We start from the raw sequence: 16,944 nt of genomic DNA, 5'->3' as shown, positions 1-16,944 counted from the left end.
ACCAGTCTGTGCATGAATGCCAGATCCGGCACCAATACATTCCTATGGAAAAAAAATGCCGGATCCGGCATTCAGGCAAGTCTTCAGTTTTTTTGGCCGGAGATCAAACCGTAGCATGTTGCGGTATTATCTTTTGCCTGATCAGTCAAAAAGACTGAACTGAGGCATCCTGAACGGATTGCTCTCCATTCAGAATGCATGGGGATAAAACTGATCAGTTCTTTTCCAGTATTGAGCCCCTAGGACGGAACTCAGTGCTGGAAAAGGAAAATGCTAGTGTGAAAGTAGCCTTACATGTCAAGTGCTAAATCAAGGACACACCGCTTCTAGGGAAATCACTCAGTCCCACATATAGATGGAGGCATGTTTTTTTGTTTTTACATCCAATCTGAACCATGGGGGAAATAAAAGCACAAATTCTCTCAACTTGCAGTCAAATATGTATTTATATGGGCAAAAGGTGAGCTCAACAAATCATAATGTAGGTGGACTGTCTACTAAGTTCACTATACAATACAATCTCTCTACATATGAAACATAGGGAAAAAAAACATTTCAAATTTTAAACGCAGTACTTTAATTATCTGACACCCAGATTAGTTTGTGTCGTAAATAACTTGTGGTTGAGATACAATACAAAATATCACACGTCTTTGTACGACAAACGGACTGTCAATTAAAAGGTTATGTCCAATTCTGTTGTGAATACTAAATTAATGTTGAAATCTGTTTTACAGGAAGGAAACTGTATTTTACTCAATAATTTAGTCCTCTTTCATGCTGTATTTTCACTCTGGAAACCAAGGCTGACAGCAGGCTAAAATGCAACTTCTAAAAATATAGGCTAAAAGGTTATTTGATATGTCAACAATGTTTCAATAACCAGGCAATGCTAGGTAATCATTAAACTGCAGACATAAGTTAATAGATGAAGTATAAATGCGATTTCATCTTTGTGACTTGAGGGACTAGGCGTATGATCTAAAAGCTATGCCAATAGTGCCTTCTGATGTCCATGTATTATGGGTAGCCCCACCACAGCTGAGCTTCAATGTCTTCATGTGCAGTCTTCAAAAACCTATTGTTACATTCCTCCCAGCGTTTTATCTTGCCATTTTCAACCATTACAAACTTCCAAGCCAAACTGGTATCTGCAGGCAAGGTGATGGTATCTGACCAAAAGCCACCATTTTTAGAGGTCAGAGGGACATAGGACTCCCATTTACCAAGTTTCTCGTGATCACCTGTGACGGCAATAATTTGAGAGTCATTTTGTGTGATATAATGAACTTTGAAGACAAAATTCACATTCTGAGGCATTGGCTGAATAGTAGCAACCTTTCTTGTCTTCTGATGGTCATTTTCATGGATATTTGCATCTGATGGACTACCGAAAGAGGTTTTGTCATCTGTGTTTGAACTACTGAGATCAGCCATTTCTTTTTCCAGGTTGAACCCAAGGTTGCATATGTCCACTGATGAACTGTCAGGATGAGTTTCCAATTTCTGGACTTTTGCTGATCCCTCTTGAGGTGATTCAGTAGAAGGTTTTACAATGTCACTGCAGATTCTCATGTCACATTTCTCCATAGACAGTTTCATAAACTGATCAGCAATATTGGCATTCCCGTCATCGTTTGAGGTATTGCCCATCTCCAGATACAAGTCTTTATTTAATGTCTCTTTGGCCTGACATAGATTCAGGGCACTTTCTTTCACAACAAATGCATTTTCCAATGGACAACCTAGTTGAAAGAACATACGTAAGGATTAAAACAAAGCATACAATTAAAATTGGGATTATTTAATATGGAAACAGACTGTTTAGGAGCCAATTACTACATTCAATTAGATCCCTCCACTGTCCATTAAAGGGGTTATCGCTTAATACTGATGACCTAGCCTCAGGATAAGTCATCGATATCAGATTGGCAGGGGTCCAACAACTGGGAGCCCCGACGATCAGAGGCTGGACTCTGAGGGCCATGTCCTCTTCCTAGGCCATGTGACGTCACCGTACATCAGTCACATGGCCAAGTTGCAGCTCAGCCCCATAGAAGTGAATGAGGCTGAGCTGCAATACCAAGCACAGCTGCTATACAATGTACAGAGCTGCGCTTCGAGAGCAGCTGGGAACCCGCGGGACTCCGCAGAGCTCTGCTAAGTGCTGCAGCAATCTGGAACAGCTGATTGGTGGGGGTGCCGGGACTCAGACCTCCGGTGATCTGATAATGATGACCTATCCTGAGGATAGGTCATCATCTCTCGGATAATTCCTTTAACGTCTAATGGGTTTTGCAATGTGAAGGGGGCATCTACTAGGTATCGATGATAGAAGAGCAGCAACCTTATAGAAAGTCTGCTAAATGATGTTGCTTTGTAGGATTCTTTGAAAGAATTCAAAAAAGGGGCCAATATATCAGGTGAAACAAATATCAATTATAATTACAAATTAATAGACAGGTTCATAATCTAGAAATGTATTCTGCATATTTGGAGTTGGGAAGAATTCTCCAACCCTTAAGCCCCTTTCACACAGGCAAGAATTCCACACGGATGCAATGCGTGAGGTGAACGCATAGCACCCGCACTGAATCCGGACCCATTCACTTCAATGGGGCTGTGCAGATGAGCGGCGATTTTCACGCATCACTTGTGCGTTGCGTGAAAAAAAAAAAATTTAACTCACCTCATCCTCTTGTTCGTGCAGTCGGCATCATCATCTTTCAGGACCTGCAAAAGGACCTTTGACGTAATCACGCTCACCACGTGGTGAAGTCAGCGCAGGTCCTGCTGAATGAAGACAGAAGGATCTTCTATCTTTATTCAGCAGGACCTGCGCTGACGTCACCGCGCTTACCACGTGGGGAGCGTGATTACGTCAAAGGTCCTTTTGAGGTCCTGAAAGAAGAAGAAAGAAGACGATGCCGGCTGCGCGAACAAGAGGAGAGTTCATTTTTTTTTTTTTTTTTTAACCCCTCAAGCCACTTTTTAGCAGGGTGGGGGGAAGAAAAAAAAAAAAAAATCTGAAAATGCACCGTTTTGCACCTGCATCCGTGATCCGCGTTTCCTGGCCGTGAAAAAAATATGACCTGTCCTATTTTTTTCACGGCCAACGGTTTACGGACCCATTCAAGTCAATGGGTCCGTGAAAGAACACGGATGCACACAAGATTGGCATCCGTGTCCGTGATCCGTGGCCGTAGGTTAGTTTTTATACAGAAGGATCCGAAGATCTGTCTGCATAAAAGCTTTTTCAAAGCTGAGTTTTCACTTCGTGAAAACTCAGAACCGACAGTATATTCTAACACAGAGGCGTTCCCATGGTGATGGGGACGCTTCAGGTTAGAATATACTAACAGAACTGTGTACATGACTGCCCCCTGCTGCCTGGAAGGTGCTGCCAGGCAGCAGCCCCCCCCCCTGTAGTTAACACATTGGTGGCCAGTGTGGCCGGCCCCCCCCTCCCTCCCCTGTAGTTAACTCATTGGTGGCCAGTGCGGCCGGCCCCCCCCCTCCCCTGTAGTTAACTCGTTGGTGGCCAGTGGGCCTTCTCCCCTCCTAATTAAAATCTCCCCCCTATCATTGGTGGCAGCGGAGTGTACCGATCGGAGTCCCAGTTTAATCGCTGGGGCTCCGATCGGTAACCATGGCAACCAGGACGCTACTGCAGTCCCGGTTGCCATGGTTACTTAGCAATTATACTTACCTGCGAGCTGCGATGGTCTGCGTCCGGCCAGGAGCTCCTCCTACTGGTAAGTGACAGATCTGTGCGGCGCATTGCTTAATGATCTGTCACTTAGGAGGAGGAGCGCCCGGCCGGTCACAGACAGCGCAGCAGGTAAGTATGATGCTTCTAATATTGCTAAGTAGCCATAGCAACCAGGACTGCAGTAGAGTCCTGGTTGCCATGGTTACCGATCAGAGCCCCAGCGATTAAACTGGGACTCAGATCGGAACTCTCCACTGCCACCAATGATCGGGAGGGGGAGGGGGGGGGGGGGGGGGAGAGGCCGCACACTGGCCACCAATGAGAAATACAATAGAGGGAGGGAGGGGGGGCGGCACTGGCCACCAATGAAATTAAAACTGGGGAGGGAGGGGGGGGTGCCCCCTGCTGCCTGGCAGCCCCTGAGTGGTTAATTGTGCTGATCACTGCCCCCTGTAAGAGATCGGATGCTGCCAGGGGGCAGTCATGTACACAGTTCGTAGTATATTCTAACTTGAAGCATCCCCATCACTATGGGAACGCCTCTGTTAGAATATACTGTCGGATCTGAGTTTTCACGAACTGAAAACTCAGCTCTGAAAAAGCTTTTATGCAGACGGATCTTCGGATCCGTCTGTATGAAAGTAGCCTACGGATCACTGACACGGATGCCAATCTTGTGTTTTTTCACGGACCCATTGACTTGAATGGGTCCGTGAACTGTTGTCCGTCAAAAAAATAGGACAGGTCATATTTTTTTGACGGACAGGATACACGGATTACGGAGGCGGATGACAAACTGTGCATTTTCCGAGTTTAACGGACCCATTGAAAGTCAATGGGTCCGCAGAAAATCACGGAAAACGGAACAACGGCCGCACACAACGGTCGTGTGCATGAGGCCTAACTTTTACAAACCTATGAATACAGAATCACCTAATCAAACTAATATGAAAAGTTGTTATTCTAAAAATCTTCATCATCTACTTGCATATTATAAGTTATACCAGTAAGAATTAGTCTTTATGTAGAAAACTATGATTTAAATCAAGCCTTACTGACTAGTGATTTAAATTGTGATTTAAAATCAGTTTGATTTAAATCAAATCCACCCTGCATTTTAGTAAGCATTCTGTATTAAGAATGCCATTTCCCCTTATAACCATGTTATAAGGGAAAATAATAAAATCTACACAACACCTAACCAAAACCGGAACTTTAGTGAAAAAGTCCTGGTTCAGGTCTGGGTACCACATTCAGTTTCTCACGCGCGTGCAAAACACATTGCACTCGCGTGGAAAAATCGGAACGCAATCAAAACTGACTGCAATTGCGTACCTACGGCGGTTTTCCCACAATGCACACACGACACAGTCGGAGTAAATCCGGGACGCCCGTGTAAAAGAGGCCTTAATTTTAGGCAACTAGAAACTAAATCATAGCAGTTTTGTGCCTACCTGTAGTTGAACACAAAGGCCCAGATTTACTAATCCCAAAAATGGTGTAGGCTTAGACCGGCTGTCTAGACCAGCACCAGATTTATCACAGGGACTCAGGTTGAGTGATAATTCTGGTACAGGGACAGACATGTTTCTCAGACTCTATACCAACTATCGGTAGGCTTAGTCGAGACAGATTTTTCCACCAGAATTGTGGCACAATATTGGCACATCTTAGGCCCGGCGTTCTTTCCCCTGAAACTCCAACCTTCTGCAGTAAGCCCACCACCTTGTTCTGCATGTCAGAAATAAGTGCTGAAACCCTAGATGCGATAAATTCCGCCACTTTTTTTAGACAGATTTTTGGTGCACACATTAATCTAGGCATGCATGATAGCAGGTTGAACTTTCTAAGGCTCTGCTCACATTAGCATTTGAAAATAGATGCAGCCTAGAGATCAGTTATCAACAGGTCCCAAAAATGGATCCTCAAGCCATCAAAAAACAGGAATCCACGATGACAAAAACACAGCAAGTGGCTATTTGTCACACAGATTTGTTGCAGAAAGTTCTGTGACTGAAAAATCTGTATTTTCCAACAGTATTTGTAAGCCAAAACCAGAAGTGGGTCCTACAGAGGGGATATAGAGATTGAGATTATATATTTTTTTTTTTATTAATTAATTATAGTCCTGATCAAAAGTTTAAGACCACTTGAAAAATGGCAAAAAAAACAAACATATTTAGCATGGCTGGATCTTAACAAGGTTCCAAGTAGAGCTTCAACATGCAACAAGAAGAAATGGGAGTGAGACAAAACATTTTTTGAGCATTCAATTTAAATGAAAACCATGAATAAACTGAAAGGCTGTTTTTCAGCTGATCAAAAGTTTAGGGCCACATGCCTTTAAAAGGCCAAATCTGTGCAAAGATGTGGATTCATTGTCATTTCCTGTCAGGTAGTCACACGTTGTGATGGCAAAGGCAAAAAAACTCTCCCTTTTTGAACGTGGTCGGGTTGTTGAACTGCATAAGCAGGGTCTTTCACAGCACGCCATCGGAGGGTTATGGAACAAAAAAGTCAAGTGGAAGACACAAAAAAATTTCATCAGCACTGAGCCTGAGGATACAATTGGCTGTCCGTCAAGACACTGGACGATCCTCGACCCAAATTAAGGCCCTTACTGGTGCTGACTGCCGCCCCATAACCATCAGACGGCATCTGAAACTGAAGGGCTTAAAAAACGTAGTCTTCAAAAGACCTCGTCTCATGGAACGCCACAGAACTGCTCGTTTGAACTTTGCAAGAGAGCACCAAACATGGGACATTCAAAGGTGGAAGAAAGTTTTATTCTCCGATGAGAATTTTTTTTTAACCTTGATGGTCCTGATGGTTTCCAACGTTACTGGCATCACAAGCAGATCCCACCTGTGGAGGGGGCGCCATAATGGTCTGGGGTGCTTTTTCCTTCAGTGGAACAATGGAGCTTCAGGAAGTGCAGGGGCGTCAAACGGCCGCTGGCTATGTCCAGATGTTGCAGAGAGCATTCCTCATGACTGAGGGCCTTCGTCTGTGTGGTAACGACTGGGTTTTTCAACAGGACAACGCTACAGTACACAATGCCCGCAGGACAAGGGACTTCTTCCAGGAGAATAACATCACTCTTTTGGCCCATCCTGCGTGTTCCCCTGATCTAAATCCAATTGAGAACCTTTTCCCCTGATCTAAATCCAATTGAGAACCTTTGAGGAAGTTTACAAAAATGGACAACAGTTCCAGCAGTAGATGGCCTTCGTGCGGCCGTCTTCACCACTTGGAGAAATGTTCCCACTCACCTCATGGAAACGCTTGCATCAAGCATGGCAAAACGAATTTATGAAGTGATGAACAATAACGGCGGAGCTACTCATTACTGAGTTCATGTTTGGAAGTTGGATTTCTGTTTCGGGGGGGGGGGGGTTAGTTTTTTTTTTGGAGGTGTGGTCCTAAACATTTGATCAGCTGAAAAACTGCCTGTTTCAGTTTATTCGTTGTTTTCATTAAATTGAATGCTCAAAAAATGTTTTGTCTCACTCCCATTTCTTCTTGTTGCATGTTGAAGCTCTACTTGGAACCTTGTTAAGATCCAACCATGCTAAATAAGATTTTTTGCCATTTTTCAAGTGGTCTTAAACTTTTGATCAGGACTGTATGAGATAGATATACACTGCTCAAAAAAATAAAGGGAACACTTAAACAACACAATGTAACTCCAAGTCAATCACACTTCTGTGAAATCAAACTGTCCACTTAGGAAGCAACACTGAGTGACAATCAATTTCACATGCTGTTGTGCAAATGGGATAGACAACAGGTGGAAATTATAGGCAATTAGCAAGTCACCCGCAATAAAGGAGTGGTTCTGCAGGTGGTAACCACAGACCACTTGTTAGTTCCTATGCTTCCTGGCTGATGTTTTGGTCACTTTTGAATGCTGGCGGTGCTTTCACTCTAGTGGTAGCATGAGACGGAGTCTACAACCCACACAAGTGGCTCAGGTAGTGCAGCTTATCCAGGATGGCACATCAATGCGAGCTGTGGCAAGAAGGTTTGCTGTGTCTGTCAGCGTAGTGCCCAGAGCATGGAGGCGCTACCAGGAGACAGGCCAGTACATCAGGAGACGTGGAGGAGGCCGTAGGAGGGCAACAAACCAGCAGCAGGACCGCTATCTCCGCCTTTGTGCAAGGAGGAACAGGAGGAGCACTGCCAGAGCCCTGCAAAATGACCTCCAGCAGGCCACAAATGTGCATGTGTCTGCTCAAACGGTCAGAAACAGACTCCATGAGGGTGATATGAGGGCCCGACGTCCACAGGTGGGGGTTGTGCTTACAGCCCAACACCGTGCAGGACGTTTGGCATTTGCCAGAGAACACCAAGATTGGCAAATTCACCACTGGCGCCCTGTGCTCTTCACAGATGAAAGCAGGTTCACACTGAGCACATGTGACAGAGTCTGGAGACGCCGTGGAGAACGTTCTGCTGCCTGCAACATCCTCCAGCATGACCGGTTTGGCATTGGGTCAGTAATTGTGTGGGGTGGCATTTCTTTGGAGGGCCGCACAGCCCTCCATGTGCTCACCAGAGGTAGCCTGACTGCCATTAGGTACCGAGATGAGATCCTCAGACCCCTTGTGAGACCATATGCTGGTGCGGTTGGCCCTGGGTTCCTCCTAATGCAAGACAATGCTAGACCTCATGTGGCTGGAGTGTGTCAGCAGTTCCTGCAAGACGAAGGCATTGATGCTATGGACTGGCCCGCCCGTTCCCCAGACCGGAATCCAATTGAGCACATCTGGGACATCATGTCTCGCTCTATCCACCAACGTCACGTTGCACCACAGACTGTCCAGGAGTTGGCAGATGCTTTAGTCCAGGTCTGGGAGGAGATCCCTCAGGAGACCGTCCCCCACCTCATCAGGAGCATGCACAGGCGTTGTAGGGAGGTCATACAGGCACGTGGAGGCCACACACACTACTGAGCCTCATTTTGACTTGTTTTAAGGACATTACATCAAAGTTGGATCAGCCTGTAGTGTGTTTTTCCACTTTAATTTTGAGTGCGACTCCAAATCCAGACCTCGATGGGTTGAAAAATTTGATTTCCATTTTTTTATTTTTGTGTGATTTTGTTGTCAGCACATTCAACTATGTAAAGAACAAAGTATTTCAGAAGAATATTTAATTAACTCAGATCTAGGATGTGTTATTTTTGTGTTCCCTTTATTTTTTTGAATATATATATATATATATATATATATATATATATATATATATATACATACATATATACACACACACACACATACATACATACGTTCTAGAACTTTGGCTTATAAATACATGTGAAAGAGGTCTTCTACAAGCCCCAGTCAGAGGTCGTTGTCTTATTAATATCTTTAAGCCAAAATGATGGTACATTTACATGTGCCAACTGAGTGGGCAATGATCGGGAAGGAACCATCCCTTCACAATATGTGCCTGCTCGTGAGAGGAGGGGAGTGCTTTATTTACATGCAGAAATCACCTTCCTTGTATGCAGATGAGAGATCACTGCAGTAATCGTCCTCATACAGAGACTTTGGGGATCTGCTTCCCAGAATCATTTTGGTGTCAGCGTAGGTTACTTTCACACTAGCATTTTTCTTTTCCCGCACTGAGTTCTGTCAAAAGGGCTCAATGCCGGAAAAGAACTGATCAGGTATATCCCCATGCATTCTGAATGGAGAGTAATCCGTTCAGGATACATCAGGATGCCTTCAGTTCAGTCATTTTGACTGATCAGGCAAAAGATAAAACCGCAGCACGCTACGGTTTTATCTCCGGCAAAAAAAACTGGACTTGCCCGAATGCCTGAAATGTATTAGTCCATTCAAAATACCGGATCCGTCCTTCCAGTCTGCGCATGCGCAGATCGAAAAAATAGAAAATATAAATTAATGCCGGATCCATTTTGCCGGATGACACCGGAAAGACTGATCCGGCATTTCAATGCATTTTTCTGACTGATCAGGCATTTTTAAGACTGATCAGGATCCTGATCAGTCTTAGGCTAAGTTCACACGTGTGCATTCAGCATCACGGATGTGGACCCATTCACTTCAATGGGTCCGCAAATCCGGAACCGCGGAGCGGCTGCACGGGACGGGACCCCTCGGAAGCACTACGGAGTGCTTCCACGGGGTTACGTCCCGTACTTCCGTTCCGCAAAAAGATAGAACATGTGCTATTTTTTTGCGGAACGGGCGGGTGGCGGACCCATTAAAGTGAATGGGTCCGCGATCCGATGCGGCTGACCTACGGCCAGCGATCGTGCATTGCGGCCCGCAGCACGGGCACGGGTCACACACACACACGTACGTTCGTGTGAACTCAGCCTTACAAATGCCATCAGTTGGCATACGTTTTGCTGGATCCGGCAGGCAGTTCCGGCGACGGAACTGCTTGCCGGATCACTCTACTGAAAGTAGCCTTAAAAGGGACTGATCTCAAACATTAGTGGCATATTGCTAGGATATAGAACACGTGTTGTTCTATTTGTGTTTTCAGCCATAGCGACGTGCACCTACGCATTGGGATGTGCTGACTAACCCACTTTTCCTATATTGCTAGGATATGCCAAAGTCTGATAGCTGACGGTCCCACCACTGAAACCCACAGCCATCTCTAAGGACTCGTTCACACGACCGTGTGAAGCCCGTGCTGTGGACCACAAATTGCGGTCCGCAATGCACGGGCACCTTCTGTGGGGCAGGCGCATGGGGATCGCAGACCCATTCACTTGAATGGGTCCACCATCCCTCCGTTGCGCAAAAAGATAGAGCATGTTCTATCTTTTTCGGTGCGGAGGCACAGAACGGAACACCAGAAATCACTCCGTAGTGTTCTGTTCCGTGCTTCCGGATTTGCGGACCCATTGAAATGAATGAGTCTGCATCTGTGATGCGGAATGACAACGGAACGGTGCATTGCGGATCCACAAATGCGGTCCGCAATATGGGAACGGGACACCAACGGTCGTGTGAACGAGCCCTAAAAGTGAGGCTGCCAAGCGAAGTAGAGCAGATGGCGCATGCGCAGCCACCCTCCATTTCTATTGGAGTTCTGAAAATTGCAGCTGGCTCGGCTATTTCCGTCAGCTCCATAGAAGTGAATGGGGCGGTGGCCATTTTTGCGCAGTACACTTCTTATTCATTTCATAAGGACTTCTAAAAATAGCCAAGCACGCCGCACTCCCATAGAAACGAATGGGAGGACGGCCGCACAAGCGTGGTCCACTCTACTTCACTTTACAGGCTCCGTTTTAGAGATAGCTGCAGGTCCCAGAGGTGGGACCCGCAGCTATCAGACATTGGTTGCATTTCCTAGCGATATGCCAGCAAGGTTTGAAATAACAACTTCTTTAAACAGTTATTTCCCCGGCCCGGCAAAGATATTCATTGCTCTGGTTACCTGGAGGCGGGCGGAGATAAAATAAAAAAGTCAGAGGCGGTCCAGGAGTGGTTGAAGGATGGCGGAGCAGTTGGAGGCGGTCCAGGAGAGGATGGAGGCTGGCGGAGGCGGTCCAGGAGAGGATGGAGGTGCGCAGAGGTAAACGTCACGTCCTGATGTGACGTCATCAGGCTCCGCCTGGAGTTCTGACATGCTGCGGACGGCGCCATTGCGGCTATAGACGCAGGGTTCCAGATTCACAAGGTAAGAAAAGTACCGTATTTTTTCGCCCCATAAGACGCACTTTTCCCCCCCAAAAGTGGGGGGGAAATGCCCCTGCGTCTTATGGGGCGAATGCTTCCATTTTACAGCGCAGTTTGCGACGCTGCAGCATCGCAGACTGCTATGTATGAGCCGGGAGAGAGGAGGGGCTGGAGTCCGTAACTAGGGGCGGGGCCCGGTGCAGTCACTGTACTCTTACACCGGGCCCCGCCGCTCACCAAAGTATTTATAAACGTGAATCTTTATCCTGTTATTAAGTTGAACTAACGCTGCACTCTCCCATGTTCCCCTGTATCCCCTGTATCCCCATAGCACTTACTTAAGCTTCAATAGCAGGCAGAGCGGACGGCAGCAGTAACGTCACTCACTGACGTCGAGCGCCTGCTCCGCCCACTTTATGAATGAAGCAGGCGGAGCAGACACGCGGCGTCAGTGAGTGACGTTACTGGTGCCGTCCGCTCTGCCTGCTATGGAAGCGTGTTCGTAAGTGCTGTGGGGATACAGGGGAACATGGGAGAGGGCAGCGTTAGTTCAACTTAATAACAGGATAAGGATTCACGTTTATAAATACTTCGGTGAGCAGAGGGCCGGTGTATTGGGGGACACTGTAGCAGCGCCATCCACAGATCCCCCCCGTAGCAGCGCCATCCACAGGTCCCCCCCGTAGCAGCGCCATCCACAGGTCCCCCCCGTAGCAGCGCCATCCACAGGTCCCCCCCGTAGCAGCGCCATCCACAGGTCCCCCCCGTAGCAGCGCCATCCACAGGTCCCCCCCGTAGCAGCGCCATCCACAGGTCCCCCCCGTAGCAGCGCCATCCACAGGTCCCCCCCGTAGCAGCGCCATCCACAGGTCCCCCCCGTAGCAGCGCCATCCACAGGTCCCCCCCGTAGCAGCGCCATCCACAGGTCCCCCCCGTAGCAGCGCCATCCACAGGTCCCCCCCGTAGCAGCGCCATCCACAGGTCCCCCCCGTAGCAGCGCCATCCACAGGTCCCCCCCGTAGCAGCGCCATCCACAGGTCCCCCCCGTAGCAGCGCCATCCACAGGTCCCCCCCGTAGCAGCGCCATCCACAGGTCCCCCACAACAGCGCGTCATGCACAGACCACCATTAATTCAAAGTCCACCAAAAGCACAACTTTTGGTTAAAAATATTTTTTTCCTCCTCACAAACCTAGGTGCGTCTTATAGTGAAGTTTAATATATATATATATATATATATATATATATATATATATATATATATATATATATATATATATATATATATATTTTCTCACTCACTTGTGTTATTGGGCAACGGGATGTTGGGGGTCAGCAGTCATGAAACAACAATGTTGTTCTATGAAAATGTACGATTTTTTTTTTTTTTTTGATGCGGCCCACATAAACTTAAATTTTGTTTTTTTGGCCCATGTTAGCCTTTGAGTTTGACATGCTTGCTGTAGATGGTGTAAGACAAGTTGTCTAGAGCTGCACCAGAATTATCACAGGAGATCAGGCATCAGGCTGGATGATGAATCTGGTGCAGGGATAGACACATTTCTCTGACGCTATTCCAACTATTGGTTGGCTGTGACAGAATTGTGGTGAAAAATGGTGTCTTAGCCACACCGCTTTCCAGAGAAGCCTGACCTCACTCTGCTAAAGCTACTTTCACATCCGCGTTTTGACACGGGAGAGGATCTCAAAACCGGGCCAAAACTGTTAGGGCCAATGTATCGTAAATGTGGTATGCTCCGTTCAGGTCACTAAAAACAATGTAAGTCAACGGTGCCGGATAATTTTTTTTCCGGATCGGTCACCTACTGACTTAAATTATTATTTTTTTTTTTTTGTGACAGATACAGTTTGTTCCATTTCTATTCAACATAACTGCCTCCTAACGGAACGGATGCATCCTGATGTATTTAATTAAACGGAACCCTTTTGGAGACAAAACAAAAAACACACACACACATGCAACAAAACCTGTAGAAACCCTATATTCACCAAATTGTGACACTGTAGACAGATTTTTGGTGCAGACATTTTAGTAAATCTGGGCCTTTATGATCATCCACTGAACCCATAAGTAGTGCACCCTCTAGGGCAGAGGTCAGCAACCTTCGCACTCCAGCTGCTGTGAAACTACAACTCCCAGCATGCTCCATTCACTTCTATGGGAGTTCTGTGAACAGCCAAGCAAGATACTGGAGTCCTAATTTCACAACAGCTGGAGTGCCGAAGGTTGCCGTTCCCTGCTCTAGGTGCAGAAGTCCCCCAATGCACATCAATTCAAAATCCAATGTTCGTTAGTTAAAGGAAACCTGTCACCAGGATTCTGTGCATAGAGCTGGGGACATGGGCTGCTAGATGGCCGCTAGCTCATCTGCAATACCCCGTCCCCATAGCCCTCTGCTCTTTTATTGTGTTAAAAAACCTTTTTGATTTGATGAGTCCTGTATCAGGAGATGAGTCTAGCGGAAAAGGAGCCCAGCACCGCCCCGTGTCCTCCGAATCTCCTCCTTGCTGGCGTCAGAGCTGGAGCGCCGAAATCTCGCGATGCGCGAGCTAGCGCATGCGCAGTGTCGGCATCATGTTCATTCCCTGTACTGGCATCAGCACAGGGAACGAACTACGCATGCGCTAGCTCGCGCATCGCGAGGTTTCGGCGCTCCAGCTCTGTGACGTCAGCCAGCAAGGAGGAGATTCGGAGGACGCGGGGCGGTGCTGGGCTCCTTTCCGCTGGACTCATCTCCGGATACAGGACACATATCAGGTCATTTGCATATTGATCAAAACGTTTTTTTAACACAATAAAAGCACACAGAGCTATGGGGACTGGGTATTGCGGATGTGCTAGCGGCCATCTAGCAGCCCATGTCCCCAGCTCTATCCACAAAATCCCGGTGACAGGTTCCCTTTAATTACAACGTATGCAGTTATTTGAAATAAATGTACAACCTACCTGTTGCATCTATGGCTGCTTGGTTTTCTCCATTCAGTTCACTAGTTGCACAGACACCATCCTGACTTTCATTTTCTGGGTGTAAAAATGCTTTACCCTGCAGGGACATACTTTCATGACAGGAGTCAGCTGGTAATATCTGTACTCCAGGCACCTCTGCCATTAGTGTGGGACATATAACTTCTCCAGTAGCCTGTTCCACTTGGTCTAGATTTCCAACACAAAGCTGCATCTCCTTTATCAATGGGTTATATTCCTCCTTACAAATAATGATTTGCCTTGCTTCTGGGATCTCAGAGGGGTGCACTTCCACTTCATAGCTGTGTATCTCATCATTTTTGGAAGAAATCTCTGTGCAACTTTCATCTGCACAGGTCTGCACTAGGTCTTTGACATATTCCTCTAATAAATTGTTCCCCTTCACTGGAAAAACTGTTTGGCGCTCAAGTATAATGGCTAGTTCATCTTTCTTTGGGACATCTGGAGGATGCTGCTGTGTGTCCGCTGGTAGCTCCTCTTTTGCTGGGACATCTGTAGGGTGCTCCTGCATGTCAACTTGTAGCTTCTCTATCCTTAGGGTATCTGTAGGGTGCTCTTGTATGTCAGCTTGTAGCACCTCTTTGATTGGGAGATCTGTGGGGTGCTCCTTTATGTTACCATGTGGCTCTTTCTTTAGGACATCAGTAGTGAGGCCCCCTAGGTCAGCTTGTAGCGCCTCTTCCTTTGGGTGATCTGGAGGGTGCTCCTTTTGCAACTCCTCTTCCTTTGGGACATCTGAAGGGTGCTCCTTTTGCAACTCCTCTTCCTTTGGGACATCTGAAGGGTGCTCCTTTTGCAACTCCTCTTCCTTTGGGACATCTGAAGGGTGCTCCTTTTGCAACTCCTCTTCATTTGGGACATCTGAAGGGTGCTCCTTTTGCAACTCCTCTTCCTTTGGGACATCTGAAGGGTGCTCCTGTATATTACCTGGTAGCTCCGATGCTGGGGCATTGGATTGCTGATCTGTTAAAGTAGGAACATTAGTTGTTTCAGGTCTTTGTACTTGAAGACCACTCTCCAGGTGATCTACAACAGCCAGTCCTTCTTGGTCTTTACCCTGCAGCTCGGACTTCTGCTCATTCTTGGCTTGGCAAGTTTCGGGGTTCACAGCCTTGTTTTTTTGGAATCTGAGGCAAGGAACCTCTTGCCCGGTGGTATTAAGCTCACACCCATCATGGTCACCTGAAGGGAGGCTGCTTTCTCTGGAGGCAAGGTGTGCAGGTAGATGACCCGGCTCGGACCCCACACCCTCCTGATCTGCCTCTGGTGTCACGGCCAGTTCCTCTGGCTTCTGCTCCTGAGTCTCCGGATCCTTTGCCTCTTCACCTCCTCTGTACCAGATCCAGGCGAAAATCGCCGTCAGGATCCCCAGCACCAGAGCTGGCCACATGCTGCTTGCCTGATCTGGAGACCGTGCAACTGCTTCCACCGCAGCAGCAGATCCACCCCGTCCACGCACTCAGTAAAGAAGAGGTCTCCACCCCCTTATCTATTAGAGGATCAGCTGCTGGAGAGAGATCAAACCCCTCCCTGATCCACTCACTTATCGGATCCAGGGACTGCCAGCGCACAGAAACGGATCACAGCAAGTGAATGCTGCTAGGGAAATCCAAGTTATGTAACCAGCTTACAGTAGACAGGGCAGGCCAAGAAGCAGTTCAGGCACCTGCTGCCCATCATTACTGAGATGTATATACCATATATCCTAGGAGATTAGCCTATAGGCTGACCAGATCAAGTCCACCAGAAGAGAGCAACTTTATCATTTGGGAAGCATTAGGCCAAAATAAATTCAGACTTGACAGAAACGACTTTCTAGTCAAGTAAATAGGATTTTTCTAAATCCTTTAATGTGCTGAAGATGAAAATCTGCAAGGATTTGAGCACATGGGGCAGCAATCGAGTCCTGAGCATGTCCTACCTATACCATGAAAGATGCTGCATCCTTGACCTAGCAGCAATGGAGAAAAACAAGAACTGCAAACCGTCATTTGCTTCTGATGTGCAGTTTTTGGAGATGCAAGACCCAAGAGGTTTCCTCCATCAGACCTATGCAAATGTATGCAATCTGCATTTCACTGCCATTAAAAGATATGCATATCATCACTATTATCCAGTTTTACTAGTTTTTCCAGTTGTGTCTGTGTCACCCCCCACCCATCCTGACATGATGTGACATCAAATTACAGTAGGACCAGAGCAATGCACACAATTAGAAGGGTCTAGACATCAGTGGAGGATACTCATTTTTCAAGTAAAGCCTCATTCACACGTCGGTGTTCCACATATGTGCAATGTACGTGTTCTCCACGGACAGCATGCATTTTAACGTATGTATTCACGCATCAGTTTTTCACCACTGTCTGTGGGTCCGTGGTTTTAGCACAGAGGCATGCTCTATTTTGACTGTGTTCACAAATCCATCAAACCCATTATAGTCTATGTGTCTGCAAGAAGGATGCCATCCGTGTTTCACAGATCATTAAGAAGAGATGCTTTGAAAATTATTTTCCAGCTGTGCAGTGTCAGTGAAACACGGATGACACACAGACAGCAAAA

The 16,944-nt window shown here is 46.8% G+C and overlaps 1 protein-coding gene across 1 annotated transcript; it reads right to left on the bottom strand.

Annotated features, from left to right (window-relative positions):
• Positions 1 to 428: 428 nt before the first annotated feature.
• STBD1 (starch binding domain 1) lies at positions 429 to 15,857 on the bottom strand. The gene is made up of 2 exons (XM_040418006.1): positions 14,347 to 15,857; positions 429 to 1,745 (listed from the first exon to the last, which is right to left on the bottom strand). Exons 1-2 carry the CDS (start codon positions 15,773 to 15,775, stop codon positions 1,021 to 1,023), a joined length of 2,154 nt encoding a protein of 717 aa, XP_040273940.1. The 5' UTR covers positions 15,776 to 15,857; the 3' UTR covers positions 429 to 1,020.
• Between the last annotated feature and the right edge of the window lie 1,087 nt (positions 15,858 to 16,944).

This window comes from Bufo bufo, chromosome 2 (assembly GCF_905171765.1).
Source record: "Bufo bufo chromosome 2, aBufBuf1.1, whole genome shotgun sequence".
NCBI lineage: Eukaryota > Metazoa > Chordata > Amphibia > Anura > Bufonidae > Bufo > Bufo bufo.
The sequence above is the reverse complement of the archived record's forward strand: the minus strand, read 5'-3'. Positions and strand labels throughout refer to the sequence as shown.